The sequence below is a fragment of the Pan paniscus genome, chromosome 1 (genome assembly GCF_029289425.2).
Source record: "Pan paniscus chromosome 1, NHGRI_mPanPan1-v2.0_pri, whole genome shotgun sequence".
Lineage (NCBI taxonomy): Eukaryota > Metazoa > Chordata > Mammalia > Primates > Hominidae > Pan > Pan paniscus.
The window spans coordinates 164161871-164189797 of NC_073249.2; the positions used below are offsets into that span (position 1 = coordinate 164161871).

The window sequence follows — 27927 nt, forward strand, 5'->3', positions numbered from 1 at the left end:
CCAGTAAGCTGCAGAGTACATGCAAAGTCCTTTCAGACACTTTGGCAACTAGTGAGTCATGTATACAAAGAACTATTCAAAGCAAAATGTGGCCAGTTCTCTAAGAGAGTAGTGAAAAGATGTTTGGAGAGCAGAGATAAAGGCATGCAACATCTGGCTGGGAGTATGAGAGCAGACAACCAATTCAGGGACTATCAAACACCCAGGACAAGCTGAAGTATAGGATGAATAATGACAGTAACAGTGATAATAATAACAACAGCTGACACACATCGTACTTACCATGAACCAGGCCCTGTTCTAAGAACTTTATATTAATCAATTCAATAAATCTTCACAACACCCTTTCAAGTAGATATAATTATTTTCCTCCTTTTAGAGATGAAGTTAAGTAGCTTGCCTAAGGTTACAGAGTAAGAAAGTGGCAAAATAAGTCTGGGTTCCTATCACAGAGGGTCTTAAAAGCCAGGTACGGTGATAGCCTTGACTTACAGTCTGTGAGTACCTGGTTCATCTTTCCCAATGGACTCAAACATTCTGAGAGCAGGTCTGTGTCTAGTTCACCTTCGTGTTTTTTAGAACACCTAGGTGGGCTCTATACTTAGGTAGAAGCCAAATATCTGTCCTCTTTGAATAGACTATCTTTTCCTTTAGTAAACAAGCATCTGAAAACAGTGTGTTACTGGAGGGCGCCTTGGCAAGAGCCTGTGGTACTAGCTACTCCTCCAGAGGCTGAGGCAAGAGGATTGCTTGAGCCTAGGAGTTTTAGGCTGCAGTGCCCTATGCATTCCATGCTTGAGCAACACAGGGGGATTCTGTCTAAAATAAATAAATCAATAAATAAAAGCAGTGTGTTACTGGAATGAGCATTGTTATATAAATACACAGTCTTCCACAGAAGTTACAGCACTAGACAGGAAGTTATGGATCTGACTAATTGAGGCTTTCACCTCTGACTCAGTGTGTGACTCTGGCAACTGACCTAATGGCTCCAAGCTACAGATTTTCCAATGGTAAAAGAGAGGAAAACAGGTATCCAACATATTCCACCAGGACATACTGAGAATATAATAATAACAATAAATAAATACACATTTTAAGTTCTTGCAATACTTAAGAGGAAAGGTACTACAAGAAACCAAGATATTTTTCTTAGTGTCACCATAATTTCAGTATCAACAGATATGCATTAGGAGCCAAATATTCTAGACATTATGGGATTACAACAGAACAGATGAAAACAGATCTCTGCTAGTCTCTGTTTTATAGGCTATTATGGACAAGGTCAGTGTCAGTGGTCAACACAGAGCTTATTTAACAGAACATCAAAATGGAGGTGAACGTTAGAGCTCACCTGGATTTTATATATATATATATGTATGAATGAGAGACAGAGAGAGATCCAAAAGGGGTTAATAATACGGAAACAACTGTCCTCAAAGAAAAGAACCGGCTCTGGGTTTGAGTCTCAGTGGAAGAGTTTACCATCTGTGCGACCTGGGGCCAGTCACTTAGCTTTTCCAAGCCAATTTCCTTCCCTCTAAAATAGGGATAGTAACGATCTACTTCAAAGCGCTCGTGCTTGAAAAACTTTAATCCAGTGGCTGGCTAAGCACCAGAAGTCAACTATTACTATTGTTATCGCTGCAGGAGCAAGGTATTTTCTGGCCCTTTCTCTATAAGAAAAACCACTGTTTCTCCAGTTAGGCTGCATTCATGAGGCCGAAGCAGAAACCCAAGTGCTTTAAAAAGCTCGGAGACCGGTGCTGCAGAAACATGAACCCAGTCATCCAGGGCTTTGGTTAAAGCACAGCCCCCTCGGCAAAGCCCACCTTTCATTTCCTTCCCTTCCATTTCGGGAAAGCCAAGCTCCCCCTACGCGTTCGGTTATCTTATTTTCTTGCCTCGCCAGGTCGCTGGCCTGTCTCTGGCTTCTCTCCGCGACCTCTCGGTCGTGCACGCTCCGCGGCAGCGAAGCGGCTGGGGCTGGCGCCTCGCTTCCTCAGCGCTCCATTCTTCCCCTCGGCTCCCGCCGGCCGCAGCCGCCTTCCGCAGCCGGGGTTCCCGCCGGGATTGACGCGCGGGGGAGGAGCGGTTTCTCGTTGCGCGCCTCTAAGGAACATTACGGCAGGGCTCGTTCCCGGCTCCGGCCGCCAGCCCCAGCCTCCCAGGTCCGGAGCCCGGACTGGCGGAGGCCGCGAGGGAGGGAGCACGAGCGAGGAGGCACGCGCCCGCCGGTCCGCACCCGGCCCGCCGCAGCCGCCGCCGCCGTCGCCGTCGCCGCAGCAGCCATGGCCGAGCGCCGCGCCTTCGCCCAGAAGATCAGCAGGTAAATCTCCGGCGTGGGGCGCGCCGCCGCCGCCGCCCGAGAAAGAGCCGCGGAGTCCTCCCAGGCCTGGCCTAGGAGGCGGGTGGGTGTGGCGGGGCCGGCACCGGGATCCCGCGGCCTGGCTCGCGGCGGGGCGGAAGGGGTTCGGGGTGGCTGAGGGGGTAGCGGAGGCCTCGCGCCGCCCTCGAACCCCGGCCTTCAGCCCGCGCCCGCCGCTGAGCCTCGGCAGGGAGCGGAGAGGGCCGCGGACTCCAGCGCGCCCGCCTCCTCCTGCTCCTCGGCGGCCCGGGCCTGGACTTTTGTGGAGGTTTATGGAAGGGCGGTCGGCCGCTTCCCAAATTCTTTGTGTTCCCACCCCCGGGCTCGTCGGGGGCCGCCGCGGCGTTTCGCCCCCTCCCATCTCTCCGCCCACCCCCTGTTGGCCCCTAGAGGGTGCGGGGTCCGCCCTCCTCCACCCCAACAAAAGGAGAAACGCGCGGCGGCTCGGGGCGGGTGGGAGGCCGCCCCTCCTTCACGCGTCTCTCTCTTCCTGAGAAATCTGACAGGAACCCTCTTTGCACCCTCGGGCCAGGTTCAAAGTGGGCTTGTGCGTCCAGGATTGAAAACGTGTGGACAGAATGAAAAGTTGAGAGCTGCGGGCTGCACCTTCGGTGTGCAGCTGCCGAATCCCTGACGGATTGCAGGCTGAAGCTTGTTGTGAGTTCGCCTGTGAATTTAACTGTGCGCCTGTGTTTCTCAGAGCACCCGAGAAGATGGATGATAGGCAGTGTTCTTTATACACTGACATTCTCTTATATGTTGCAGTCTTGAAGTAAAGCAAGTGATCGCAGTCTTGAAGTAAAGGAAGTGATCGAGGTGGAGGTTTCAAAGCCTTTCACCTACTTGTGGTGGTTGGTTGCCACCTTTCTCCCACCCGCCAAATAAAAATTAAATGACAGAGGACTCTAATATTTGTAGAATTTCTTTGTGGAGTATACTTATGTATGAGACAGTAGACATTTTTGTTTTAATAAAATCATATTTGTGTGAATTATGATGTCCCAAGAAAAGAAGCATTCATATTAAATTACCTTTTTTTTGTTTTGGGGCAGTTGTAGTTCTGTGGCTCTGAGTCTTTTTAGTTTGCTGACATTTCTTTAAAAATTTTGGGCCGGATGCAGTGGCTCAGGCCTGTAATCCCAGCAGTTTGGGAGGCCGAGGCAGGAGGATCGCTTGAGGCCAGGAGTTCAAGACCAGCCTGGGCAACATAGCGAGTCCCCCCACCCCATCTCTGCAAAAAAATTAGCCAGGTGTGGTGTTGCACCTGTCGTCCTAGCTGCTTTCGAGGCAGAGGCTTTTTTTCTTTCTTTCTTTCCAGCGTTCTAGCACTTTTTTTTTCCTGAAGGGGCAAAATAGCAAGTGTTTAAGAGCATGGGCTCTACTCTCAGACCCCGACATGGGTTCAAATCCTGACTGGTATTTTCTAGCTTGGGACTTTGGCCAAGTTGTTGGGCCAAATTTCCGTTTCCTCGTCTGGCAAATGAGAATAATAATAGAACCCAGCTCATAGTGTTGTTGTGAACATTAAGTGGCATAATTTGTGTAATGTGCGTAGGATAGTACAGGGCCTATACTACCTGTCATCAAACACTTGTAGTAATTAGTTCTCCCAGGGAGTTATGATGACAGGAAATTTTTTTTTTTTTGTAAAATAATTAGGTCTTCTGATGATGATGTCATTAAAAAATGTTATTATTTGACATGTATTCCTAGTTTTAATTTCTCTTATTAGAACCAGAAGTTTATCTCTGAAAACATCATGCTGATAAAGTAAGTGCACATTAGAGAGTTGGATATGAAATTGTATGTCTATTAGTGGAGTTCGCCACCAGATGGGACAGGACAAACCACAAGAGAAAAAGAGAATCAGTTGTGCAAAACAACACAAAATGCAAATAAGAACAGCTTTCTAAGAAGTTATAAAATTAAGATAATGTGAATGAAGAAATGTGCACTTATTGGACAGACAGGAGGTGGATATGGTAGTGACTGGTGATTGGACATGCAAAGTGAGGCGGACTGAGGAGTCTGGGATGACATCCTAAGTTGGGCAACCACGTGGATGATGGTGGCAGTCTTTGGGGTAAGGGAGTACAGGAGGAAAAAGGAGTTTGAGATTGGATGCAAGTGGGATGGAGATGATGATTCAGTTTTGGACATGTTAATTTTGAGGGGCTCATGAATCATTCAGAGAGAAATATCTATTTGGTTTTTGGTGCAGGTTGAAGGTGCAGAAGAGAGATTGGGCTGGAGATCTAGATTTGAGAGTTATCAGCAAGTAGATTGCATTTGGAGCCCGGGGGTGGGTGGGGGTTGATGAGATTGTCCGGTGAGAATGTGCAGACTTCTTGGAAGGAACACCAAAGACAGAACTGCTATGAGTAATGCATTATTAACTGCTTATTGTGAATGAAAGGTTCTTCCTTGTTATCAAATATGATTGAATAATACTTAATACTTCTGAATCAATTCGTGTTCTGCTTTTTAACTTTTCTATTAGAGGAAGTATAGCACAAATTCTGGAGATGAAGTTCCTGGGTTTGACACCCCAGCACAGCCACTCGTCGAGTAAACATGGCCAAGTTACTTGACCACACTTCTGCCTCATTTTCCCTATCTAGAAAATGAGGATGATGGTAAGACTTAACCTCGTAGGGTTGTTGTGGGGATTAAATGAATTGTTACCTCTAAAGTGCTTAGAACAGTGCTCTAAGTGCCTAGTAAGTATCAACTGTTTTTTACTACAGTATTTATAATGTGGTTTGAGGCTTTTGTTGGAAATGATAATCCTTTTCCTAGTGTTCGTATATGAAATTTGTTGCTCTGTGAAAAGCCTGTTGCTGTTTGAAACCTTATTTCTTTTCAAAGCTTTGTGATTGTTCAGAAACCTATACTTTAAAAAGAATTATAATGATCTTGTTTCTGTCGCAGTTATTTTTTAGCCCCTTGCATTTAGTGCAGTTATTTTTTGAGGCTGTGATTTGGTGATTTCTAAAGGCTCTTTATTCTTATTATCACTAATTATACTGTTTACTTCAGCTCACCATAGAAAAGCAGCATGTATATCTTGTCCATATCAAGTAGTTGTCTTTGTACGTGTGTGTCCCCTTTGCTTTTTGAGGATAAGGCCCATGGATTTATGGAATGTAGACTGTAGACAAATTGTCTAGGATTTTGTTGGGATTATTTTGTCCTGTTGCTTGATACTCAGCAGTAATGATGAACATTTGTGTACATTTAAAGCACTTTTTACTGCATTCTCATCTTCATAACCCAGAGAGGTAGAAAATGTACTAAAGAATATAGGATCTGGGATCAGATTGCACAGGTTGAAATTCTGCATATACCACAGAAAAATGGGGATAACAGCCTCAATAAAATTAATGTGAGGATTAAATGAGTTAATACATGTGTAAGTGAGCTAATACAGTTCTAATAATGCATTAGTAGTACTGTGTCAGGAACATAAGCATTCAAAAATGTTAGCCACTGCTATTATGATTTCTATATTACTTACTGTTGTTATCATTTTCTAGATGAGGAATTGAGGCCTAAAAACAGCAACTGTATTTGCCTAAATTGGGACTCAAATCCTAGTTCTCTGATTTCAGATTTTTTTTTTTTTTTTGAGATGGAGTTTTGCTCTTTCGCCCAGGCTGGAGTGAAGTGGCGCAATCGGCTCACTGCAACCTCCACCCCACTGCCCCGGGTTCAGGCGATTCTCCTGTCCTCGCCACCACGCCCAGCTAATTTTTGTATTTTTAGTAGTGACAGGGTTTCACCATGTTGGCCAGACTGGTCTCGAACTCCTGACCTCAGGTGATTCACCCGCCTTGGCCTCCCAAAGTGCTAGGATTACAGGCGTAAGCCACCTCGCTCAGCCTGATTTCAGACCTTATGCTTTTTTTTTTTTCTCGAGATAGGGTCTCGCTCTGTTGCCCAGGCTGGAGCGCAGTGGTACAGTCTTGGCTCACTGCAGTCTCTGCCCCCAGGTTTAAGCGATTCTCCCACCTCAGCCTCCCAAGTAGCTGGGACTATGGGCACTGTGCCTGGCTAATTTTTGCACTTTTTGTAGAGACGGGTTTTCGCCATGTTGCCCAGGCTGGTCTTGAACTCCGGGGCTAAAGGGATCTGCCCACCTCGGCCTCCCAAAGTGCTGGGATTACAGGCATGAGCTACCTGGCCTACTCTTTTTATTTGACTATATTTTCTTTCTGCAGAATATTTTCTGTGGTAGTTCCAGGTTTCCTAACAGTGTCACTGCTACTATCCCTAAAGTTATGCCAGCTTTCTTAGTCCTTCTTTTGTTAACCGGGTATCCTTTTGCTGCATAAGCAGCATAATTTAATGAAAGGTTTCCATCAGATCTTTATTTCTGAGGGAAAATCTTACATGAGTGGGATTTCCTGGATATCGACTTATTTAACACCTCAGATGTTTTTAGTCTTGTATGTGTTATTAACTCTGGACAGATGGGCCCAGTCTTTCAATCTACAGAATCTACTTTGTTCAATTCATAGTTCCATATATTACCAACTACTTCCGTGCTGCCTGTTTTATCTCACGGAACACATATACTTCCCTGATCTTTTGTTGTACTCATCTCACTAATTCTTAATGCTGAATATCTAACCTGCTTCTTGCTCCTAAGCTGCAAAATAGTGTTAAAGAGAGACTAGAACATTCCAGAGTTGATCTTTATGTCTTAATATCTTGCCATTTGAGATGAGGTTTACCTTAGGTCATTTCTCTTATTTAACAATTTTGTTTCTCTACCTCATCTTACTGAAAAGTTTGGGACTACCATTAGTCCTTCATTTTAACCTTAGCATACTACTCTCTCAATATGTGACTTAACCATCTTTCCCTTGAGCCTGAAAGGTCTCTTGTTCCTAAAGCTTACCTATTTTATTGTACTTTGAAATTCTCTCTTGCCACCTCTCTCAGAGTCTTGATCCCACAACTTTCCCTGTTCTAACATCTTCAATCTACTCCTTTTTGTGGACCTTTCCCTTAAACCATAAGACTTACTATGTCTTTCTCATCCTAAAACAAAGATCTATTGAGTGTTCTGGCATTTTCAGCTGCCAACCAAACATTCCTTTTCCTTGTCACATTTCTCCCATGTATGTGGTATAGTCATGGCTACTTCCTGCTTATTCTCTTCCTCATCAATCCTTGGGCTATATAGTTGTGCTTACCTTATGTGTACTTGAATTATAGGGCTCTTGAGGGCTAGGAAACTTTGACTTTTTTCTTTTCTTCATCACTGATTTCATGAGCTGTTTTTTTTAAAACGTTACATTTCTTATGTCCCTCCACCCCCTTCCCTGTTTTTATACTGCTTTTCAGAGCTCTTTGATGGCAGGTCTGGTTTTGACTTTTTATTTCCAGTGCTTCACACAGATCCCATGGATATCTGACACATAAAGTGTTTAAATGAATGCCACCAAGCTGCGTTGGACATCCTTTATTATTTCACTTCTAGGTGACCATAGAAAGCTACTAGCTGATCTAGTCCCTCCCTCCTCTAATTCAAGTGTGTTGCAAATTAAGTCTCCCTAAAACACAGCTTTCATCATGGGATTGTGCAGTTCAAGAATATAAGTGGCTTCTTACAGTGTTAAAGCCAAACCCTTGCTTGGATTTTAAGGTTAACTGTGACCTGGTCCTCCTTTTGTTGACTTATTCTCTAGTTTACATATTGTCCTCCAGTCAGTCTGGTGTTTTCACTGTACCTCCACAAATGCTATGCTTGTTTCCATCTCTGTAACTGTTCTGCTGTTTTTTTTTTTTCTTTTAGATATATTCTTCCTTTTCTTTCCTAAATCTTACCCCTTCTTAAGACTACTCCAGTCCACCATTCTGACTTTTGGGATAACCATTTCCTTCCTTTCTTTAATGTTACCATCTGTGAATGCATTACTAAGCAAAATGTTTTCTTCTCTTTTTGAAGTCATTCGGGTGGAATCGTATTGTGTGTATGCTTTGCTGTCTTGCTTCTTTGCACAAAATTATAATTTGTGAGATTAATTCATGATATTCTGAGTAGTTGAAGTTCATTCATTTTCATTGCTTTGTAGTATTTTGTTCCATAAATATACCACAATCAATCCATTCTATAGTAGGTGAACATTTGGATTGTTTCCAGTTTTTTACTATTACAAACGTTTCCATGAGCACTCCTATACAAATTTTCAGGTATACATATGCATGAGTTTCTCTAGGGTATAGCCACCCTTGCAATTTCTGGGTCATAGATGGCAATCTTTTTTTTTTGTATTTTTATTTTTATTTTTATTTTTTTATTTTTTATTATACTTTAAGTTCTACGGTACATGTGCATAACGTGCAGGTTTGTTACATATGTATACATGCGCCATGTTGGTGTGCTGCACCCATTAACTCGTCATTTACAGTAGGTATATCTCCTAATGCTATCCCTCCCCCCTCCCCCTACCCCACGACAGGCCCTGGCGTGTGATGTTCCCTTCCAGTGTCCAAATGTTCTCATTGTTCAATTCCCACCTATGAGTGAGAACATGTGGTGTTTGGTTTTCTGTCCTTGTGATAGTTTGCTGAGAATGATGGTTTCCAGCTTCATCCATGTCCCTACAAAAGACATGAACTCATCCTTTTTTATGGCTGCATAGTATTCCATGGTGTATATGTGCCACATTTTCTTAATCCAGTCTATCATTGATGGACATTTGGGTTGGTTCCAAGTCTTTGCTATTGTGAATAGCGCCACAGTAAACATATGTGTGCATGTGTCTTTATAGCAGAATGATTTATAATCCTTTGGGTATATACCGAGTAATGGGATGGCTGGGTCAAATGGTATTTCTAATTCTGTATCCTTGAGGAATCGCCACACTGTCTTCCACAATGGTTGAACTAGTTTACAGTCCCACCAACAGTGTAAAAGTGTTCCTATTTCTCCACATCCTCTCCAGCACCTGTTGTTTCCTGACTTTTTAATGATCGCCATTCTAACTGGTGTGAGATGGTGTCTCATTGTGGTTTTGATTTGCATTTCTCTGATGGCCAGTGATGATGAGCATTTTTTCATGTGTCTGTTGGCTGCATAAATGTCTTCTTTTGAGAAGTGTCTGTTCATATCCTTTGCCCACTTTTTGATGGGGTTGTTTTTTTCTTGTAAATTTGTTTGAGTTCATTGTAGATTCTGGATATTAGCCCTTTGTCAGATGAGTAGATTGCAAAAATTTTCTCCCATTTTGTAGGTTGCCTGTTCACTCTGATGGTAGTTTCTTTTGCTGTGCAGAAGCTCTTTAGTTTAATTAGATCCCATTTGTCAATTTTGGCTTTTGTTGCCATTGCTTTTGGTGTTTTAGACATGAAGTCCTTGCCCATGCCTATGTCCTGAATGGTATTGCCTAGGTTTTCTTCTAGGGTTTTTATGGTTTTAGGTTTAACATTTAAGTCTTTAATCCATCTTGAATTCAGTTTTGTATAAGGTGTAAGGAAGGGATCCAGTTTCAGCTTTCTACATATGGCTAGCCAGGTTTCCTGACACCATTTATTAAATAGGGAATCCTTTCCCCATTTCTTGTTTTTGTCAGGTTTGTCAAAGATCAGATGGTTGTAGATGAGTGGTATTATTTCTGAGGGCTCTGTTCTGTTCCATTGGTCTATATTTCTGTTTTGGTACCAGTACCATGCTGTTTTGGTTACTGTAGCCTTGTAGTATAGTTTGAAGTCAGGTAGCATGATGCCTCCAGCTTTGTTCTTTTGGCTTAGGATTGACTTGGCAATGTGGGCCCTTTTTTGGTTCCACATGAACTTTAAAGTAGTTTTTTCCAATTCTCTGAAGAAAGTCATTGGTAGCTTGATGGGGATGGCATTGAATCTATAAATTACCTTGGGCAGTATGGCCATTTTCACGATATTGATTCTTCCTATCCATGAGCATGGAATATTCTTCCATTTGTTTGTGTCCTCTTTTATTTCGTTGAGCAGTGGTTTGTAGTTCTCCTTGAAGAGGTCCTTCACATCCCTTGTAAGTTGGATTCCTAAGTATTTTATTCTCTTTGAAGCAATTGTGAATGGGAGTTCACTCATAGATGGCAATCTTTATTGCTACAGCAATGTTTATTAGGTAGTGTCAAACTGTTTTCTAAAGTGGTTGTAGAAATTTACAGTCTCACAACAATGTTGCTTTACATCAATGCCATTGCTTTGTATGGCCAACTTTTTCATTTTTACCACAATCTGGTGGATGCACAATGCCATCTCATTGTAAGTTTTAATTTTTATTTTATTACTAATGAGGTTGAGCTCTGTTTTGTATGTTTATTGATGATTTGAATTTCTTCTTTTGTAAATTGCTTATTTAAATATTTTGCTGTTATCCCCCTCCTCCATTGTTTTTTCCCTTTGGGTTTTTTAGAAATTGATTTTGTGTGAGTACTTTACATACAGTCTGTGTATTAGTTGTTTATTGATTATATGTGTAGCAAATACCTTTTCCCACCCTGTGGCTTGTTTTTCATAGTTTTAATGGAATCTTATGAAAGCTGTATGTTCTCAGTTTTAATGCAGTTTAACTTACCAGTCTTTTTTAATGGTTACTGGTTTATAGGTCGTAAGAAATATTTTACTACCCTGAGATGTTAAGATATTCATCCATATTATCATGAATTTGTAGTTACCCCCTTTTTATTTAGGTTTATATTCCACCTTGACTTGATATGTGTATGGTGTGAAATTTTAATTTTTTTCTAAATGGATTGTCCTTTCCCCATTAATCTGCCCTGCCACCTCTATTGTAGATTAAAAAAATTAATTTTAATATTTGTGGGTACATAGTATGCATATGTATTTATGGGGTACATAAGATATTTTGATGCAGGCATACAATGTGTAAGAATCACATCAGGGTAAATGGGGTATCTATCATCTCAAGCATTTATCTTGTGTAACAAACAATCCAATTCTTTTAGTTATTTTTAAAATGTACATTGAAATTATCTGTTGTAGATGATATATCCTTATTTGTGGGTCTTTTTCTGGGATCTCTGTTTTGTTCCATTGGTCTGGTTATACAGTATTTTTTTTACAAATTATAAATAATCTTAGGTATAATCAGTCTTGGCATTTGGTAGAGTAACTCCTTCCACCTTTAAAAAAAAATCTTGACTGCTCTTAGCCCTTTGAATTTCCATGTAAATTTTAGAATCTACCAAAGACAAAACAAAACTCCCTGAACCCAAAACTCATAGAATTTGATTGGGATTGCATTGAATCTATATGTTAATTTGGGGGAGAAATGACATCCTTATAATATTGAGTTTCCAATCCATGATCCATAGTGTATTTCTCCATTTATTTAGGTCTTCTTTATGTTGTACAATGAAATTTTATAATTTGCTCTGTCAGGTTCTTGCATATCTTTTGTTAGATTTATTCCTGGGTATATAACAATTTTGTATCCAGCTATACCTTGCTAAACTCTTGTTTATTCTGAATGTACTTGTGAATTCCTTTATATTTTCTGTGTAGACAACCATATGATCTGGAAATCATTATTTTTTTTGTTTCTTCCTTTTCAGTCCTTGTAACTGACTTACTATTTTTTATCTTGCTCTGTAGACTATTATTTTGTATTACTGTGTAGATTGATACCATTGCTATTCAACATTGTATTAATGTTGAACATTCTTACATTTTTATTTTTCTGTTTTTTAGTTTTTATTTACTTTTTTGAGGTGGATTCTTGCTCTGTTGTCCAGGATGGAGCACAATGGCGTCATCATAGCTCACTATAACCTTGAACTCCTGGGCTCAAGCTGTCCTCTCACCTCAGCCTCCTGAGTAGCTAGAACTACAGGTGTGCACCACCATGTCTGGCTAATTTTTAAATTTATTTTAGAGATGGGGTCTTGCTATGTTGCCCAGCGTTGCCCAGGCTGGTCTCAAACTCCTGGCCTCAAGCGATCCTCCCACCTTGGCCTCCCAAAATGCTGGGAATACAGGCATGAGCCTCTGTGCCTGGCCTTCCTTGTTTTATTTATGATCTCAAAGGGAAAGCATTCTGTGTTTCACTGGTCTAATGATAGCTGACAGCTTTTTGTAGATATCCTTTTAGTTTGGGTTTCCTAGAAAACAGAGCCTGTTATAAGAATTAAGAATTGATGCTTTATTTGGGGCTTTTCTTCTTCATTCCAGTCAATTCAATTTCTTCAGAGTTAACTCCCTTTTACTTTGGGGTTGCATCATTTGGACCCCCTTGGCAGACACTCTGGATATGTCACTGCTTTTTCGGTGGCTTTTTACATGGGAATTTTTTTTTTTTATTTGCTGGGGTTGCAAGTGACAGATCAGATTATTTTGCACACACACAAAGTGTTGACTTGTGTAACTGAGTGTATTGGGTCCAGGGATAATGTCAGCAGCCTCTTATCTTCGTATCTTGGATAGGTTTTCCACAAAATGGCCACTATGAGATTTGACAGCCCCAGGCTCAAATCCTCCCAGTTTAGTTGTGGCAGAAAAGATCCAAGGACTCAGTTATTGGTGTGGGCTGGGTCACATGTCCTTCCTTGAACCAATTACTATGTTTAGGGGTATAGGAGAGTCTGACCACTGTGGGTCACATGCCCTTCTCTATGGCTTGGGAGAAAGATGTGTTAGCCCCACCCAAATCTTACAGAATTAGTTCCTTACCAAAGAAGGGTTTCTAACCTAAAGAATGAGGATAAGAGTACTGTTCATAGCAAAACAGCTGATGTTCTTTAAAATTAGTCAGTTTTTAGTGGTTTAGTCATTTATAGTGGTTCCACATCACTATAATTACTTAAATATGTGGCAGTATAGACAGCTATCCTATCTGCAGTTTAAATGGAACTGGTGAACTGCAAAGACATTCAAGGAAAACCAGTGTAACCTGATGCTAGCTAGCTGTGGCTTCCCTGTCCCTTAACTTTTTACAGTTTAGCCTAGATCTTAGTACCAACTCATAGCCCTCCCAAGGATGTCTTCCTGGTTTTTCTTTTTGACTTTTGTCATTCTCATTTTTTCCTTCTGCATCTGTATGCTTGCATCATCATGGGCTGTTCCTGGTTTGCCCTGTGACACCAGAAAACAGAACTAACTCCTTCATTCATATCAACCATTTAATAATTTTCATAATTGCTAATGTTACAGGATCGTGGTACGGAGTCTCAGGGTGCAAAATTTTCTTAGTGACTGCATTCGGCTCTCCTTTTTCTGCCATCATCATTCTTTCTCTTACAAATAAACAGTTTCTTCCACTTATCTTCGCAGAGCAGTTCCAACCCAGATCCTTAGAAAAAAAAACCCAGCTTTATTGAGGTATACTTTATGTATCATAAAATTCATTCATTTTAAGTGTACAATTAAATGATTTTTAGTAAATTAACAGCTGTGAAACCATCATCCACAATCTAGTTTTAGAACGTTTCCATCACCCAAAAAATTCCTTGTGCCAGTTTGCAGTCATTCCCTATTTTGACCCCAAGCCCTGGGCATAACTAATCTTTTTGTATCAATCTCTCAATTTGCCTTTTCTGAAAATTTCACATAAAGAGAATCATGCAATATGTGGCCTTTTATATCTGGTGGCTTTCATTTAGCATAATGTTTTTATGGTTCATCTGTGCATATATCAGTACTTCACTCCTTTTATGGCTGACTAATATTCCATTGTATGTAGCACATTTTGTTTATCCATTCATCAGCTGATGGACATTTAGGTTGTTTCTACCTTTTGGCTTTTGTGAATAGTGCCAATAGGAATAAAACTTTTGTTTGAAGGCTTGTTTTCAATTCTTGTGGGTATATACCTATCTAGGAGTGGAATTGCTAGGTCATAGTGTAATTTTGTGTTTAGCTTTTTGAGGATCTGCGAAACTGTTCCACAATGACTGCCATTTTACATTCCTATTAGCGATGTATGAGGGTTCTAATTTCTCCATATGCTTGCTAACACTTGTTATTGTCCTCTTTGATTATAGACATTCTGGTGAGTGTGAAGTGGTATTTCATTGTGATTTAAATTTGTGTTTTCCTAATGACTAGTGCCTTTTTTTTTTTCTTCTTTGAGATGGAGTCTCGCACTGTCGCCCAGGCTGGAGTACAGTGGCGCGATCTCGGCTCATTGCAAGCTCCACTTCCCGGGTTCACACCATTCTCCTGCCTCAGCCTCCTGAGTAGCTGGGACTACAGGCACCCGCCACTATGCCTGTCTAATTTCTTTTTGTATTTTTAGTAGAGACGGGGTTTCACCATATTAGCCAGGATGGTCTTGATCTCCTGACCTCATGATCCGCCCGCCTCGGCCTCCCAAAGTGCTGGGATTACCAGAGTGAGCCATCGCGCCTAGCCAACTAGTGACCTTTTTTATGTGCTTATTAGCCACTCACGTATCTGCCCTGGTGAAATACCTGTTCAGGTCTCTTACTCATTTGTATCGATTGATTGATTGAGACAGGGTCTTGCTCTGTTACCCAGGCTGTAGTTCAGTGGTGAGTTATAGCTCACTGCTGCTTTGAACTCCTGGGCTCAAGCTATCTTCCCAGCTCAACCTCCTGAGTAGCTGGGACTATAGGCCCACGCCACCACATCTGGCTAATTTTTTGTAGAGACAGACTCTATGTTGCCCAGGCTGGTCTTGAACTCCTGGGCTCAAGTGATCCTCCCCCCTCAGCCTGCCAAAATGCTAGGATTACACGCATGCACCACCATGCCTGGCCTCTTATTCATTTTTCAGTGGGATTATTTATCTTGCTTTTGAGTTGTAGGAGTTCTTTATGTGTTCTGAGTAAAAGTCCTTCTTTAGATATATAATTTACAACTATTGTCTCCTTGTTTGGCTTGTCCTTTCATTTTTTAGGTGATGTTTGAAGCACAAAGGTTTTCAATTTTAATGAAGTCCAGTTCATCAGTTTTTTCTTTTATGCATCAGGATTTTGGTGTTGTAGCTAAGACTTTTTGCCTAATCCATTGTCATGAATTTTTTTCTATTTTCTGCTAAAAATTTGATAGTTTTAGTTATTATATTAAGGTTTATGTTCCATTTTGCATTAGTTTTTGTGCATGGTTTGAGATAAAGGTCTAAATTTATCTTTAGTGTGTGGGTGTTCAATTGTTGCAACACTGTTGAAAAGAGTACTTTTGTCCAATTGAATTGCCTTTGGCACCATTGTCAAAAAAAATCAGTTGATCATAAATGTAAGAGTTCATTTCTTGATACTCAGTTCTGTTTCATTGCTCTGTGTGTCTATCCTTATACCAGTACAGTGCTGTTCTGGTTACCATTGCTTTAAAGTAAAATTTGAAATTTGTAAGTGTGGGTCCTCCAATTTTTTACTTTTTTCAAAATTGCTTTGTCTATTCTGGATTTTTTGCATTTTCATATACATTTCAGGACCAATATCTATATAAAGTATGCAAGTTTCTGCAAAGTCATGTTGGGATTTTGATAGAGATTGCACTGAATCTGTTGATCAGTTTGGGAGAATTGCCATCTGAACAATACTGAGTCTTCCAATCCATGAAAATGGTTGGTGGGGGGGGTCTATTTATTTAGATCTTATTTAATTTCTCTCTTCAGCATTTTGAAGTTTTCAGTGTAAAGGTCTTGTACCTCTTTTGTTAAATTTATTTCTAAATATTTTATTTTTGATCTTTTGAATGGAATTAAAAAATATTTTTGGTTTGTTCATTGCTAGTATATAGAGACACAGTTGATTTTTGGATATTATACTTGTATCCTTCAACCTTGCTGAACTTGTTTAGTATTTCTAGTAGTTTTTTGTGGGTTCCTGAGAATTTTCTGTATACAGGATAATTTTTTCTGTGAGTAAAGACAGTTTTATTTCTTCCTTTCCAATCAAAATGCCTTTAATCCATCCCTCCCTACCTCCCCCCCTTCCCCCTCCCTTCCTTGCTTCCTTCCCTTTTCCTTCCTGTCTCCCTCCTTCCCTCCCTCCCTCTTCCAGTACAAGGTTGAATAGAACTGAGAGCAGACATACTTGGCTTTCTCTTGCTCTAAAGAGAAAAGCATTCAGACTTTCACTGTTAAGTATGATGTTATTTGTAGGCAGATGTTGTAAAAAAGGAAAGGTGGGGACAAGGATTTGAGAAATATTTAAGAGTTAGAATAAACACGATTTAGCAACTAATTATGTATACTTTACACCAGGATATAATTTTGTATGTTTATGGGTAAGGCAGCTCTGGGTTTATTTTTATAATGAAGTAGGGTGGAATTTAAGATAAATTTATATCCTTTTAGGAGGATTGACTTTTTGCAGTAGATACTTTTCTTTTCTCTCTGTTTTTAATTGCCAATTTCAGGTCAGTGTTAATATTTACAAATGCTAAATTTTTGAATTCTTTTCTTTATGTAATTATAATGTAATATGTTCCATGAAATAGGGAGCAGTATTATCACCAGCTTTTAGTTGATGAAACTGAGATTTATATGGAAATGCTGTTGATCACAGTGATAGAGCCATCCAAGTCTCCTTAATACAGTGCTTTCTAATGTAAAAATAATTTTGAGTAATGTTATCCCCAAAATAGTGTCAGATGGGATATATGAGACACCTGACATCTTTTTTTTAATCCTTTTCCCCACCAGAAAAGGAGGTATATTTTAAATGTTAAGTGTATTATGTAGAAGGACTGTTTCTTTTTTGTTTTGTTTCACATTATCAACGTGTATATGTTTTAGTTTTCTTGAGCCTTTAGTGGTTACTGGGATCCAGTCTTCTGTGTTCCTAAACATTTTAACACGGGCTAACTTACAAATGACATAAAGACAATGGCTTAGATTGGCATTTTATTTAGCCATACATGAAGGATAGGAAACAGATCATAACAATGGTGGTAGTCATTCTAGTGTTCCTATTACTATGTTAGTATATACACCAGACATTTTTACTGGATATCTTTAACTGACCTGTGAAAGGCTGGGTTTTGGAAAATAGACAAATCATTAATATAAACTATAGCAAGAATTATTTTATCTTTGGAAACCTGCTTCCATGGAAAGCTTTAGGAGCTTTATGGATCTGAATTCAAACCCTGCCTCTACCTTTCATAAACTTGGGCAAGTTACTTTATTTTTGAAATATATCTAAAAATATCTATTTTTTAATTATAAAATAATGTTGCTGCAGAGAATTTAGAAATACAGAAAGCCCTCAAAAATCACCCATAATTCTTGATTCAGACAGAAATCTCTGCCTCATAGAACTTACATTCTAGTGATAATCTTTGGAAAAACTAGAAATAGTTTTAATGTCCACCAGTGGAGACTGGTTAAATATGTTTGTTTATCCATACCAGGGACTTTATAGCAGATAAAAAGGAGATTAGTAGTTAAGAATGAGGTCTTTATGTTCAAATTTTAGCTCTATTCCTTATCAGTTATGTGAAACTCTTGAAATTTCAATATTTGAATAGAGTACCTACTTCATAGGGTTTTCTAAAGATTGAGGTATAACAAAAGTAACACTTTGCACAGTATGTGACACGTTGTAAGTGCCTGACAAATGTTGCTAGTTTTATTAGTTTTATGTGCCAATATGGAAAGATTTCTAATATATATTGTATAATGTAAGGTATCAAGAAATGATTATTGTATGATGTCATGTGTGGACATTAAAAAATAAGGATTTCTTATATATATAATGATAGATACACATCTATTTCTTGAAGGATACCAAGAAAATATTAACTAGTTACATCTGGGGAATAAGACTGGGGATTGGGGATTGGAGATGGCAGAGAGATGGACCTTTTATTTTCACCTCTTTGTGACGTTTGAAATTTTTTCTTCCTAAGTTTGCATTTTGTAATGCCATTTATTTATTTATTTAAAAGATTTCTTGTATCAGGTTTTTTTTTTTTTTGTCTTCATTTTGGAAAATCTTATTTCCTCTGCTTCTCATAGTAACTTTATGTAATAGTAGGGCTTGAAAGTAATTCTGTAACCAGCCCTTTGCAGATATGCTAAAGACACATTAGAGACTATTTTGAGATAAGCAAACAAATTATATATCCTGTTAAAAAAATTGTTTTTAAAAAAGTTTCATACAGAATAGGAGAGTATTGTGTTTTGGTAGTAGTTTTTTTACTTTACCAGATTACAAAGATGATAATAATGATCTCAACTAGACTGAGACTATTTTTCCCCTGCAAATATTTTTCTATTTGACAATAATAGATAAGAAGGCATACTTTTTTCTTCCCTTTTAATCAGTTAGAAACCTACATGACTTATGAATTGGTTTACTCTAAAAGGTGTTTTGAAAATACTAGGTAGTCTCTAAGTTCATTCTTATTCAGTATCTCTCTTTTTTCCTCTCTCTAAATTCTTATATCTCTTTCTCCATTTCTCTCTCTCTCCCCCATTGTCTTAGACTTTGAGGATATAACGATTAATAAGATATGGTCCCTGCCCTGAAGGAGCTCTCGTAAGTTGTTCCATTCAAGCATTCTTAGTCAATTACTTTTCTGGTGAAGGAATTATGAATTTTTCTTTTCTATTCCTGTGTTTTTCACTTTAGCTCTGTAAACACTGGGTAAGCACTTTGTATGTGCTGGGCACTCTGCTAGAGATAATGTGTCTGGAATTGGTGGGTTCTTGGTCTCACTGACTTCAAGAATGAAGCCATGGACCCTCGCGGTGAGTGTTACAGCTCTTAAGGTGGCGCGTCTGGAGTCTGTCGCTTCTGGTGTTCAGATGTGTTCAGAGTTTCTTCCTTCTGGTGGGTTCGTGGTCTCGCTGGCTCAGGAGTGAAGCTGCAGACCTTCGCGGTGAGTGTTACAGCTCTTAAGGCAGCGCGTCTGGAGTTGTTCGTTCCTCCCGGTGGGCTCGTGGTCTCGCTGGGCTCAGGAGTGAAGCTGCAGATCTTCGCGGGGAGTGTTACAGCTCATAAAAGCAGCGTGGACCCAAAGAGTGAGCAGTAGCAAGATTTATTGCAAAGAGCGAAAGAACAAAGCTTCCACAGTGTGGAAGGGGACCCAAGCGGGTTGCCAATGCTGGCTCGGGCAGCCTGCTTTTATTCTCTTATCTGGCCCCACCCACATCCTGCTGATTGGTAGAGCCGAGTGGCCTGTTTTGTCAGGGCGCTGATTGGTGCATTTACAATCCCTGAGCTAGATACAAAGGTTCTCCACGTCCCCATCAGATTAGTTAGATACAGAGTTTCCACACATAGGTTCTCCAAGGCCCCACCAGAGCAGCTAGATACAGAGTGTTGATTGGTGCACTCACAAACCTTGAGCTAAACACAGGGTGCTGATCGGTGTGTTTACAAACCTTGAGCTAGATACAGAGTGCCGATTGGTGTATTTACAATCCTTGAGCTAGACATAAAGGTTCTCCACGTCCTCACCAGAGCAGCTGGATACAGAGTGTCGATTGGTGCACTCACAAACCTTGAGCTAAACACAGGGTGCTGATTGGTGTATTTACAATCCCTGAGCTAGATATAAAGACTCTCCACGTCCCCACCAGACTCAGGAGCCCAGCTGACTTCACGTAGTGGATCCCGCACCAGGGCTGCAGGTGGAGCTGCCTGCCAGTCCTGCGCCGTGCGCTCGCATTCCTCAGCCTTTGGGTGGTTGATGGGACTGGGCGCCGTGGAGCAGGGGGTGGCACTCGTCGGGGAGGCTCGGGCCGCAAAGGAGCCCACGGAGGGGGTGGGAGGCTCAGGCATGGCGGGCTGCAGGTCCCGAGCCCTGCCCCGTGGGAAGGCAGCCAAGGCCCGGCGAGAAATCGAGCGCAGCGCCGGTGGGCCGGCACTGCTGGGGGACCCAGTACACCTCCGCAGCCACTGGCCCGGGTGCTAAGTCCCCCATTGCCCAGGGCCAGCAGGGCTGGCTGGCTGCTCCAAGTGCGGGGCCCACCAAGCCCACGCCCACCCGGAACTCCAGCTGGCCCGCAAGTGCCGCACACAGCCCCGGTTCCTGCTCGTGTCTCTCCCTCCACACCTCCCTGCAAGCTGAGGGAGTGGGCTCCGGCCTTGGCCAGCCCAGAAAGGGGCTCCCACAGTGCAGTGGGGGACTGAAGGGCTCCTCAAATGCCACCAAAGTGGGAGCCCAGGCAGGGGAGGTGCCGAGAGCAAGCGAGGGCTCTGAGGGCTGCCAGCACGCTGTCACCTCTCAATAAGATGAAGTTTTGACTTTTAATTGCTTAATTCCTTGTAAGGAGATAGGTAAACAGATTTCAAAACAATTTGATAGGTGCTGTGACTTTGGTATTGCTTGGTTATCACAATGAGATAGAAAAATGCCACTAGAGTTTGAAAACATGTAATTTCTTGAATGGCAGAAATGAACCTGTTTTGGGACATTTATACCAAGTAAGAGACAGCATAGAGTACCCCAATCAGACGTGAAGTTTTCTTGTCTATTCCTCAAGGAGGTTGCAAAGGTGCTTCTGAAGTAGTGTGTCAGACCCGGAAAGCCAAATTCTTGATACTTCACTGTACTCTTTTCCCCCCACCATACTTTTATACTTATGGGTTGCATAACTACTGTTCCATAGAAACCTTTTCAACTTACATGCTTCTATCAAAGAGAGTGCTTACAAACATTGGGCTTTCCCACTACTGAAATCAAACTCAATTAGCAAGGCAATGTTCTTATTCAACAAGAGAAAGCAGTCAGTGGCTAGTCTGCTGCCTGTCTGAATTTGTCTCCTGGAAGCTCCTTTTCCTTGAATGTATGCAGATAAGCACAGGGTGCTTTGAAAGTATAGGGAGGAGTGTCCAAACAGATTTAGACACTCAATTGTATGGAACAGAAAGAATCAGGCTGGGCTTTATGGAGGATGTGATATACATACCTCTTGAAGTTTATTTGCCCCATCTTACTTCATATTTGATTTGTTCGTTTCCCCACTAAGGCAGAATAATAATAACTGAAGCCTTTTTTTTTTTTTTTTTTTTTTTTGAGGCAAGGTCTCACTTTATTGCCCAGGCTGGAGTGCAGTGGTACGATTAAGGCTTACTGTAGCCTTGACCTCCTGGGCTCAAGCTGTCCTCCTGCTTCAGCCTCCCAAGTAGCTAGTCCTCCCACCTCAGCCTCCCAAGTAGCTAGGACTACAGGTAGACACTATTGACTCCTGGCTAATTTTTTGTATTTTTAGTAGAGACAGGGTTTTGCCATGTTGCCCAGGCTGGTCTCAAATTCCTGGGCTCAAGCGATCCTCCTGCCTGGACCTCCCAAAGTGCTGGAATTACAGGCATGAGCCACTGCTGAAGCCTCCAACTGAAGACTTTTAAGCTAAATTACAAATATCATTTGCATCTCTAAAATATTAATACAAGGACATTTTACTATATGCTGCTTTCCACACAGTAAAAACATTTTTAAAAAACCCTAATGACTCTTATGTATTACCTTGCCCATGTTCAAATTTCTCATCCCCCAAAATATATTTTACAGCTGGTTTGTTCAAATCAGGATCCAGTAGTAACCATATGTTGCATTTGGTTATATCTCATAAATCTGTTTTTCCACCCTCTTAAATAGACTTTGCCTTTTAGTCTTAAGTCTTTTTTACACTAAAACTTAGTCCACTGCCTTTACTTGTTAATTTATCCACCACATTGACCCGTAAGAGATTTTGGCACATAGCATGACCTGCCTTCTAGTTTTTGTCTGATGGCTTCCTCGCAATAGTATTATACTGTTCTCTGTATTTCCCGTAAACTGGAAGTTAGATGTAAAGGTTTGATTCGATTCAGGTTAAACATTTTTTGGCACAAATACTTACTAGGTGGTACAGTGTTGTTTTTCTTTAGTCTGTTGTTTTCTTTCTATTTATTTATTTATTTATTTTATTTTATTTTTTTGAGACGGAGTCTCGCTCTGTTGCCCAGGCTGGAGTGTAGTGGCATGATCTCGGCTCACTGCAACCTCCAGCTCCCTGGTTCAAGCAATTCCCCTGCCTCAGCCTCCCAAGTAGCTGGGATTACAGGTGCCTGCCACCACGTCTGGCTAATTTTTTTGTATTTTTCGTAGAGACGGGGCTTCACCATGTTGGCCAGACTGGTCACGAACTCCTGACCTCAGGCAGTTCGCCTGCCTCAGCCTCCCAAAGTGCTGGGATTACAGGCGTGAGCCACTGCGCCCGGCCTATTTATTTATTTATTTTTGAAATGGAGTCTCTCTGTGTCACCTAGGCTGGAGTGCAGTCACGTGATCTAGGCTCACTGCAACCTCTCCACCTCCCAGGTTCAAGCAATTCTCCTGCCTCAGCCTCCCAAGTAGCTGGGACTGCAGGCACGCACCACCATGCCCAGCTAATTTTTGTATTTTTAGTAGAGATGGGGTTTCACTTGTTTTCTTTATTGTTAATTCCAACTCAGTTCTAACACTCTGATACAACCCATCATTCATCAGTTTTGAACTTAGATAGTTACACTACTGCAGTGTCAGCTGCTCTCTTCCTTTTCTTTTGGGGATTTTTAGCTAGTCCTTTTTTTCTTTGTCCCTGATATATCCTTTACCCTTCATTTCTTCCCTGACTTCTATCTCAGATACAAATAATGCCAGTTCCAAGATACCTTATTATTTAACATAGTACATTCCAGCTATTTTTTTTGTGACTTTATAGGAGCAGCTCAACTAAACTTTCTTATGACTTTAGTATGAACTCTCCTTATTCATCTTTTCTCAGGCTTTACTTCTGGTCCCATGAAGAATGACTAGAGAGAGGCAGGCGCAGATTGGCCTTATCACCCCTTGGTTCATTCTGGAAATCATGGCTAGATAGGGTGTCTGAAAGTAGGAGTGGGTTAGAAGAAAGGTTAAATGCAACATAATTTTCTCTCGGAATGTGGGTCTTTTGCTAGTTATTTCCAACATCATATAATGAATGGCCTGAGCGGATGCTTTCTTTTGTGAAAACTGTAATGTGTGTTGACATACGTAGCTTGTAGGAATGGAGAGAGTGGATAAAGAGATAAATAGGTCAAATACTGGATCATGTTTTCTTGGGAGGGATAGAAGGTTTTTTCATATTATAATTTAGGGGCATAAGTAACTACAGAATTTTTGACCTTTTCTACTTTGCAGTTAATATTAATGGTTCATTAGAAGGAAAAAAGACTACCTTGTTTTTCTTTCTGAGCTATCACTAGGAGTAAGAAAAAATCTGATTGGAAAAAGTAACCTCTGATAAAGGATTTTAACTGGTATCAGGGCTTATATTTATTCATTAACATTTCTTTCTTGCATACTTTGGATCATGATATGGTTAAGAGATAGAGTTTTTTTTATTTGGGAAGATTCCTTCACTACCATTTTATGAAATCTTTGCAGAAGGTCCCAGTTGTAAATAATCCCTTGTCTGGGTTGCACATATTTTTATGGCTACTATAGCTCAGTTTGGAAATGGTTCTTGTTGCATTATCACAGCTTATTTTCAAATTAATAGATTTTCTTTTTTGGGGGGAAATTAATGTCATGTAGAAAGATATTTGCAATATGAGGATTATCGTTTTTATGTCTGTTATTAAACAAAAGATTGCCTCTTTTTGAAGTAACTATGTTTCATTATTTTAAATTTCACATTTTAACATCTGAAATCTTCAATTAACTGATGGTATGGTGGTTAATTGGCAAAGTTTTTATTTATTAGCTGTACATGGAGTAATGTCATTTCTTAACAATTAGTGATTTTTTAAATTTTTATTTATTTATTTTTGTGACAGAGCCTCACTCTGTCGCCCAGGCTGGAGTGCAGTGGTGCAATCTCAGCTTACTGCAAGCTCTGCCTCCTGGGTTCTCACCATTCTCCTGCATCAGCCTCCCAAGTAGCTGGGACTACAGGTGCCCACTACCACGTCTGGCTAATTTTTTTGTATTTTTAATAGAGACGGGGTTTCACCATGTTAGCCAGGATGGTCCTGATCTCATGACCTTGTGATCCGCCCGCCTCGGCCTCCTAAAGTGCTGGGTTTACTGGTGTGAGCCACTGTTCCCGGCCAGTGATATCTTGTATTTGATGAAATACAGCAGTTTACTATTCAGTTTACTCATGATTTAGCCCCAGAAACACTGAGCTAGTGCTGAGATTGGTAGAGTGAGGTGAGTAGCAATGAGGGAGGTAGAAAGTTTATTTTGTGTCCTTTTCTTTTTTTTTTTTTTTTTTTGAGATGGAGTCTCGCTCTGTCACCAGGCTGGAGTGCAGTGGCGCAATCTCGGCTTGACGTGATCTCGGCTCACCGCAACCTCCGTGGATTCAAGCGATTCTCCTGCCTCAGCCTCCCAAGTAGCTGGGACTACAGCCAAGGCACCACCACGCCTGGCTAATTTTTGTATTTTTAGTAGAGGCGGGGTTTCACCACGTTGTTCAGGATGGTCCCGATTTCTTGACCTCGTGATCTGCTGGCCTTGGCCTCCTAAAGTGCTGGGATTACAGGCGTGAGCCACCGCGCCTGGCCTGTTTTGTGTCTTTTTAAAGGCTTTTACATAGTCTCATCTCAGCTTCGATGAGAGGATCAGGATATGTAAGGACTTCAAGCTAAACATAATAATGAATACTCACATTATATAGGCTTCATTAAAATCCCTAATGAGGCTAGGCACGGTGGCTCCTGCCTGTAATCCCAGCACTTTGGGAGACCAAGGTGGGTGGATCACCTGAGGTCAGGAGTTCGAGACCAGCCTGGTCAACATGGCGAAGCCCCGTCTCTACTAAAAATACAAAAAAATTAGCTAGGCGTGGTGGTGCATGCCTGTAATTCCAGCCACTTGGGAAGCTGAGGCAGGAGAATCGCTTGAACCTGGAAGGCGGAGGTTTTGGTGAGCCGAGATCGCGCCACTGCACTCCAGCATGGGCAACAGTGAGACTCTGTTTCAAGTAAATAAATAAAAGCCCTAATGGAGTCCTAAAGTGAAGTGAATGTTCCTGTCTTTTCAGACAAAGGATTACATAATTTGCCCTTTGCCCTCTCCTGAATCTGTTCTCCCTCTCAAAGATTTCATTCTCTCTCCAGATTTCAGCTCTAACCTCTAATTGTTTTCTTGGTGCTTTGGTGCTGTTGTCTTCCTCCCTTGTCGTTAACTTTTTTTTTTTTTTTAAACTATAGACTTTTTTGGGAGGGGGCAGTTTTAGGTTTACAGAAAAATGAATGGAAAGTATAGAAAGTTCTTATACATTCTCTCTTCTCTCCCAAATTTCTCCAGTTAGCATCTTGCATTAGTGTGGTACATTTGTTATAATTGATGAGCTAATATTGATGTACATTGTTATTAACTAAAAGTTTCATTGTCCGAAACATCCCGTGTAGGAGTTTTTTTGTCATGCTGCTAATAAAGATATATCTGAGACTGGGTAATTCATAAAGGAAAGTGGTTTAATGGACTCGTAGTTCCACATGGCTGGGGAGGCCTCACAATCATGGCAGAAGACGAAGGAGGAGCAGAGGGACATCTTACATGGTGGCTGGCAAGAGAGAATGAGAGCCAAGCGAAAGGGGAAACCCCTTATAAAACCATCAGATCTCATGAGACTTCTTCACTACCACGAGAACAGTATGGGGGAAACTGCCCCCATGATTCAGTTTTCTCTCACAGGGTCCCTCCCACAACACATGGGAATTATGGGAGCTATAATTCAAGATGAGATTTGGGTAGGGACACAGTTAAACCATATCACCCTATTTCTACTTATTCATTCTTCCTTTCTTGTCCCCACTCTAGCCCCTGACAACCACTGGTCTTTTTACTGTCTTCCATAGTTTTGCCTTCTTCAGAATAAAATATAGTTGGAATCATACAGATTGGCTTCTTTCACTTAGCAATATTCTTTTAAGGTTCCTCTATGTCTTTCATGGCTTGATAACTCATTTCTTTTTATCATTGAATAATACTTCATTGTATAGATGTAACACAGTTGTTTATCCAGTTACCCATTGAAGGATAGCTTGATGCTTCCAAAGTTTGGCAATTATGAATAGGAAGTTAGCCTTTTAAAACGCAAATATATAAAGTACCTCAAGTCACCTACTTGAAAGGTTGAGCTAATTCAGTATCTTAAGCCCTAAAGAATAACTCTTATTTTTGTGTAAACATTTCCAGTTGTGTAGTTGGCTCATAACAGTGCTCAGTAAAAGTGTGTGAAATGATTGAATATGAAAGAAGGAAGGAGGAATTGAAGAGAAGAAGCAGGAGAAAAGATTATATCTTAAATCTGGATACTTTTAGGAAAATGAGATTATCTTGAAACTCAGCTGGAAACTCTAATGGGGACCAAGATGGTCAGGGCTCTGAATTAAATCATTAGCTTGAAAACACTCTAGAGTTTTTTATTCCTAATTCTTATACTTTAAAGTATATATATTTTAATTTAATATACATTTTAAGTGTATACTTTAAAGTATATACATTTTAATATACGCATCTTTTTATAGCTCCCAACTATAGAGCCAGCTCTATAGTTGCAGCTCTATTGTAGGCCAAAGTGTGTTCCCTAAAATGCCATATAAGAAAAAACCTCATATGGGTTGTCTGTCAGTCTTGTACCCTACATCAACATAAGACGTTGTAATGTAATTATAAACTAGAAAAGCATTTCCTAAAATATTTTATGAATTTCTAGCCTTATTGTTATGCTGAGATTTTGTTTTTCTTTAAACGAATCTTTAATGTATTTAGCTTCCCTCCATTTTAAACTAGTTTAGTTTTTTTTTTTTTCAATAATGCGTATGTTTTTGCTTTCTTCATTGTAGAACGGTGGCAGCCGAAGTTAGGAAGCAGATCTCCGGACAATATAGTGGTTCTCCCCAACTGCTCAAAAACCTTAATATTGTTGGCAATATATCCCATCACACCACAGTAAGTAACGTATTCAAAATATAGTCTCTTATTGGTGTATGATTGACTAGGCCATGAAAAAATAGTGGAAAGATAAGAGCTAATTGGGTTCCGTCATTAGTCTCATAACCTTACTTGTTACCTCATTTTGTTGAAATCTGAGTTGGGAGAGGATGTTGGGGGTGTTATAGAATTGCTAGTTTCCTAGCCAACTCTGAAACTTTATAGTCAGGATTTAATCAATCCTGGAATTTTACATTTAGAACTTTTTTTTCTTCTTTTTTTGAGACCGAGTCTCACTCTGTCGCCCAGGCTGGAGTGCAGTGGCGCGTTCTCGGCTCACTGGGTTCCAGTGATTCTCTTGCCTTAGCCTCCCGAGTAGCTGGGACTACAGGCATGTGCCACCATGCCCAGCTAATTTTTGTATTTTTAGTAGAGACGAGGTTTTACCATATTGGCCAGGCTGGTCTTGAGCTCCTGACCTTGTGATCCACCTTCCTCGGCCTCCCAAATTGCTGGGATTACAGGTGTGAGCCACCGCGTCCGGCCCTAGAACTTTTAAAGACTGAAGGTGATTCATTATGTGAAAATTTAGGAATCTATTCTAGAAACAAGCACCGAAGTAAATTATTTGGGTTTGTAGTATTATCTGTCCCCTTTAAGATAAATGAATTTATATTTATTGAATTATTACTGTAAGCCCAGTACTGTGTCAGAGACATAAATGTTCTCTT

The 27927-nt window shown here is 40.6% G+C and overlaps 1 protein-coding gene across 12 annotated transcripts in view; it reads left to right on the forward strand.

Moving 5' to 3' along the window:
- Nucleotides 1-2127: 2127 nt before the first annotated feature.
- DOCK7 (dedicator of cytokinesis 7) overlaps nucleotides 2128-27927 on the forward strand; it is a 232910-nt gene continuing 207110 nt past the window's right edge. For all 12 annotated transcript variants that reach the window (XM_055091843.2, XM_063600783.1, XM_034966435.3 and 9 more), the window contains exons 1-2: nucleotides 2128-2329; nucleotides 27109-27214. In XM_055091843.2, the coding sequence (XP_054947818.1) occupies nucleotides 2292-2329; nucleotides 27109-27214 (144 nt within the window). In that variant the 5' untranslated portion in view covers nucleotides 2128-2291. The remainder of the gene's footprint in view (nucleotides 2330-27108; nucleotides 27215-27927) is intronic.